This window comes from Eleutherodactylus coqui, chromosome 6 (assembly GCF_035609145.1).
Source record: "Eleutherodactylus coqui strain aEleCoq1 chromosome 6, aEleCoq1.hap1, whole genome shotgun sequence".
Classification (NCBI taxonomy): Eukaryota; Metazoa; Chordata; class Amphibia; order Anura; family Eleutherodactylidae; genus Eleutherodactylus; species Eleutherodactylus coqui.
In genome coordinates this window covers 207,706,467-207,712,611 of record NC_089842.1, presented here as the reverse complement: position 1 = coordinate 207,712,611, position 6,145 = coordinate 207,706,467, and the positions used below count along the sequence as shown (strand labels likewise).

Here is a 6,145-nt window from a genome sequence, read left to right as displayed (position 1 = left end):
ATACAACGATCTTTGGTCTCGAGCTAAGGTTGTTGTGAAGCCCTAGCCTTAGTCATCTGATTTACATCCCATAAATCAGATATTGATTGCCCAGCCGGTCAGCAGTTGCTCTGTGGACATAACCAGGTTTCTTGCAGCTAAGTTTAATCCTTTGTGAGCAGGTCAGTGGTGAGGTCCAGGAGCTCTCAAAAGCTCTATTGAATAGAGCGACTAGTGCCATGTCCACTCTGGTCTTTTTAGACAGATGACCTGGACCTCCTCCATAATGTATTTTAAATAGATTGCCAGCCCCCTACAACTGTGTAGGGCAATGATGCACAAGTGGAGGTCTGGGGCTCAAATAAAGTTCCCAGGCACCAGAGGAAGGCATATTTCTATGTGGTAGTTAGTTAGCTTTCCCAGCATAATGTCTAGGCCTAAAATCTCCAGTATAGTGAATAATCTTCCTAACCATAAAGAACAGAAGAATTTTCATTTTTCTCCTCTGTGGTCGTTGTGGTATCTTTTCCATCTCCAACAGCTCGTGGTTTACGTATCTATGTATAGGATTTTGTATATGCTTGATTATTGCCAAAAACGCAATCTGTGCACCATTCACAAATACAGCTGTGCAAAAAGGAAAAGTTGTGTGTGTCAATCCTTGATCTGACATTGGCTGAATGTGATGAGTGACTCCTTGTTGGATTAAAGGGTTTTATTTAGCCCTTTACAATATATTGAATGGTCACTATCTTCTTCCCTGGTTAAACTTGCTGGATTTATATCTTATTTTTAAAATTTATTATGTCTTCAAAATCCTATTTTATCTGTAATTCAGCTGCAATTGTCACAACCTCATATTTCACTGCATTTGTTTCCTCTAATGATAGGCATGGTTTATATTCCTTTAATATTATATTTTCACAAGACTAAATATTGAATTGAGTTGTAAAGTGAGATTTTTTTGTTTTAACCAGCAGAATGATAACCATATCAAATCAGTCTCTAGTCACACATTTCATTATCTTGGGCTTCTCTGACCTCAATGGCATGCAAGTCTTGTTGTTCACCCTTCTGAGTATTATCTACATTTTCACCCTTAGTGGCAATGTTCTAGTAATTAGCCTGATTTGCACTCATCATCACCTCCATTTTCCTCTCTACATCTTTGTTGCAATACTTTCCTTCTTGGAAATCTGGTACACAGGAGTTACTGTTCCAAAGATGCTGACAAACTTACTGAATGAGAAGTTGATTTCATATGTTGGGTGTCTTCTCCAAATTTACTTTCTACATTGTTTGGGTATTACAGAAACATACCTTCTAACAGCCATGGCTTACGATCGCTACATGGCTATTTGCAACCCCTTAAGATATCCGTCCATAATGACATATGGTTCTTGTTTTCAGTTAGCAGCCAGTTGTTGGGTTGTAGGTTTATTTGGTCCATTGGCTCAGATCATCTTACTGTCACGCCTTTCCTTTTGTGGTTCAAACAAGATAGAACACATCTTCTGTGACTTTACTCCTCTAATGAACTTGGCATGTTCTGACACATCACTCAATGTCACAGTTGACTTTGCCATCAATTCATTCCTTCTCTTCCTGGCCTTTGCATGCATTATCACGTCCTACCTCAAAATAATTTCTGCTGTTTTAAAAATAAAGACAAAAGAAGGAAGGAAAAAAGCCTTTTCTACTTGTGGTGCCCACCTTACCATTGTTCTGCTTTTCTTTGGCAGTGTAGGTTTCATGTATGTCAGACTAACCAATAATAACTCAGTGAACTATGATCGTGTAATGGCTGTCATCTACTCAGTTTTAACACCCATGTGTAACCCAATCATTTATAGTCTACGGAATAAAGAAATTAAAGAAATATTGAGGAAGAAATTCAGTAAACTATTTTAGGGCCTTGTTTTCTACACCATTGCTAGGTTCCATCACAGGTCCCCTTCTGAATCACTAAAATAGGCATGCAGATGGAAATCTGGACAGAACCATGTGCTTCAATTGATGAAACCAGTTCAACAGGAACTAATAACTCTCTACTCCAGCAGCTTTCTATACATTTGCGGCATTTAAAGCTGTAAACTACCATAAAACTGCTAAAATTTTTCAGCAGCTCTTAAAGATGGAAGCCTATGGTTTTGTCCAGGTTTACACCTGTATGACATTTTTGGCAATCTAGCTGGAGCCTAGCAGTAAAGAAGAAAGTAAGATTTGAAAAGGCCTACAGATGGTTAAAGTTGGTAGCTAGAACAAGTACAACTACTGCACATTTTTCATTTAGTTCCTTTAAAGTTATCTGTGGTTGGATAAAAGCAACTTTTGATATGACTGTGTGTGTATATATATATGTCACAGTATTAAAACCACCCCCCTAATATTGTATAGGCCCCCATCTTGCAGGCATAACAGTTCTAATTTGCCACAGTGATACTTTCTCAACACCTCTGAATGTATCCCAGTTATATCTGGATCCAAAATGTCAGCAATAACATCGTGTAAGTTGCAATGCAAGGTGGGGCAACCATGTATTTCTCTTGTTTTTCTAGTGCATCCCACAGATGTTCGGTGGCATTGAGATCTGGCAAAATTGGAGTCCAAGACCTTGAACTCTTCGTCATGTTCCTCATACCATTCCTTTTTGCAGTGTGACAGGAGGCATTTTCCCGCTAAAAGAGGCCACTGCCATTAGGGAGTACTCTTGCTATGAAACCAATACTTGGTCTGCAACAATATTAAAGTAGATAGTATGTGTGAAAGTAACATTCTCACGAATTGTATAACCCAAGGTTTCTCACCAGAACATTGCCAAGAGCATCACACTGCCCATGCTAGCCTGTATAGTAGGTACTTTCAGCAGTGGACATCCATCAGAATGGGCACTCTAACCAGTTTGCAACTACACAGTCCCATAAGCAGCATGCTGCAATGCGCCATATGCTCTGACAGCTTTCTGTCATTGCCAACATTTTACCAATTTGTGCTGAAGTAGCTCTTCTGTGAGCTTAGACCAAACAGGATAGCCTTCAATCCCCATGCCCATCAATAGTCCTTGGTTGTCCATGACCATCTCACTGGTTGTTCTTCCATGGAGCACTCTTGATGGGCACTAACCAAATTGAAAACTCCCCACAATAACTGCTGCTTTAGCGATGCTCTGATCCAGTCTTCTAACCATCACAATTTGTTTTTTTGTCAAAGATACTCAGATCCTTACACTAGCTCATGTTTCTTGCTTGCAACACATGAACTTAGAGCATTGACTGCTCACTTGCCAACCAATATTTCTCACCCCTTGACAGAAGCCATTGTAACAAGATATTTAAACATTACCCCTGATTAGTGTGTATATGTATGTATGTGTATATATATATATATATATTTTTTTTTTTCTTCTTTTCTACTTGTAACCAAAACCGTCTTTTAGAGAGGCCTACCCAGGCAACTTAGTGTATCAAGTTGCATTATGACTTAGCAGTAACATAGTGACAGAGTAGTCCATCATTGTTTTATATTCTATCTACATTTGCATTTGAAGATTATAGGCAGTTAAAGGGTGAAGTTGTGGATGGAGTATATCTCCCTCCCAGGCTCTTAGTCTGGACAGGGTGGTGGTCCAATTCACAACTTCACCCTAGTCCTTAGGAAGCTCAGCTGTAGGCACTGACCCCGTTACTGGGGCATAAAAGGCTGCAGCTTCCAAGGAGTCAGTGTCTAACAGCCTGAGAAGGAATCCATCTGAGCACCCTGCTTGGTGCAGTGTTGCATCTGCTTTCTGCATGGACTTTTGTGTTGCTTTTCTTTGTTGCCTGGAGCATATCTTAAATAAATACTGAAGTAAGTTTTTATGCACCTTTGGAGTCCAGAGTGTCGTTGCCGACCTCACCCCTTGAGAGACATTGTCACATATGGTGTTTGGATGCGGGCAGCAATCCTGACAACTAAGGGCAACGGCACGGCACCTGGTGCATTTCCTGAGTAAAGACCGCAATTGCAAGGCAAGCGCTAACACCAGCTATGGAGGAGTTATTGGCATAGATGGATCGGCTGACGGATGTCCTCCTAAAGCATCTTGGCCAGGAGACACTGTGCAAAAATTTCTACAAAAATGACACCTGATGATGACATTGAGGCCTATCTTATGGTATTTGAGAGAACCGCTGAGCGAGAGAAACTCCCCAAGGCTGAGTGGGTCGAGGTTCTAGCACCGTTCCTCACTGCGGAACCACAGAAGGCGTATCACGACCTTAGTGCTCACGAGGTAACCGACTACACCAGGTTAAAAGCAGAGATCCTGCAGCGGTCTGGGCTCTGCATGTGCATAATATTATACCCGTGCCCTGCCGGCAGATCTGCAATGCTGGGTCGGCCATGGAGGACCGAAGGATGCTAACCAGCTGGTAGATTTGGTCGACCGCTACACTGCGATTGAGAACTATCTCCGGGACATTCATTTTGTCCAGACCCCCACTATGAGTTCCAGGCCCACATCGGGTAAGAGACCACTGGAGGCCGATGGAAAGCTGTGGCATGGCCAGAAGGAGGTCGGGCCACCTGAAGGGGCACCGTTTGAGTTAAAAGGCGCTACTAGCCCCAGCCAATCGTCTAAGCCAAGGAAACCAGGGCCTTTGAGGTGCTGGAGATGCCAGGGGATTGGACATGTGTTGGCTCAGTGCCCTATGACCAATGAGCCCATGGAGTGTGACGGTGCTTGGCACTGGTCCTTGTTCACAAGGCCTATTTGCAATGCCTCACAGAGACTAGAGACAGAGCTGCAACTGTGTTGCATAAGTGTAAACCACCATTCTGTGAAGGCTCTACTGGACTCAGGTAGCCTGGTCACCTTAGTGCATGCCAGCCTGATAGCAGAAGGCTTCATGCCAGGTAAGCACATGAGTGTGGTATGTATACATGGTGATGCAAGGGTGTATCCTATGGCACAGTGTAACTTTGAAACTCACGTCGGAGCCGTGACCTATGATGTAGGTGTTGTCAAAGGGTTAATGCACAGCATGATATTGGGACGTGATTTCCCTGTATTCTGGGACTTGTGGGGAAAGATGATAATCCCTTCTAAAGAGACTGACGCAAACCCAGCTGACCTTACACCTTCGCAGGATAGTGGGGTAAATGTGGACATTGAACCAGAGAATATAACTTTTCCTTTACAGGTCCTGGCTGGAGGGGATGCTGAAGAGGAAGTCTACCCCACGGTTCAGGATGTGTCTGATCTGAAGGATGTGCCTGGGAACTTTGGGACAGCCCAGCTAAGGGACCCCACTCTTAACAATGCCATGATGATAACATGTTGTATAGAATAACAACAATAAGTGGGAAAGTGGTGGAGCAGTTGGTTGTGCCAAGGCCGTACAGGTACAAGGTGCTAGACTTAGCACATAATCATGTATTAGGAGGACATTTAGGAACTGATAAAGTGCAGGATAGAATTCTTCAAAGGTTCTTCTAGCCAGGGGTGTACAAGGGCATAAAGGAGTACTGTGAGTCGTGCCCCACCTGTCAGATCACCACTCTTGTGTCACACTTCCGCAGTCCCTTAGTACCTCTCCCGATTATAGAGGTTCCCTTTGAGAGAATTGGAATGGATTTAGTGGGTCCCATAGTCAAGTCGGCTAGAGGGCATCAATACATTTTGGTCGTGTTAGATTATGCCACTCGGTACCCCGAGGCAATCCTTTAAAAAGCCCTACAGCAAAAACAATGCACAAGAGTTGTCCCTTATGTTCTCCAGAACAGGTCTTCCCAAGGAAATCCTCACGGACCAAGGGACCCCGTTCATGTCCAAAGTAATGAAAGAATTGTGCCAACTTTTTAAAATTGATCACATACGAACCTCGGTATACCACCCTCAGACAGATGGATTGGTGGAGAGGTTCAATAAGACCCTCAAGCAAATGCTAAAGAGGATAGTAGAGAAAGATGGTCAGGACTGGGACCGTCTGTTACCTTATCTCATGTTCTCCATATGGGAGGTACCACAGGCTTCTACAGGATTCTCACCATTTGAGTTGCTATATGGTCGGAACCCAAGAGGCTTGTTGAATATAGCCAGAGAAACCTAGGAGACTAAGTCTACTCCATATAGGAGCATCATAGAGCATGTGGCTTAGACACAGGACAGCATTAATACTGTAATGCC

The 6,145-nt window shown here is 43.1% G+C and overlaps 1 protein-coding gene across 1 annotated transcript; it reads left to right on the top strand.

Moving 5' to 3' along the window:
• The first annotated feature begins 960 nt into the window (after positions 1-960).
• Positions 961-1,890, top strand: LOC136631578 (olfactory receptor 6N2-like). The gene has a single exon (XM_066605858.1). It carries the CDS (start codon positions 961-963, stop codon positions 1,888-1,890), a length of 930 nt encoding a protein of 309 aa, XP_066461955.1.
• The last annotated feature ends 4,255 nt before the right edge of the window (positions 1,891-6,145 follow it).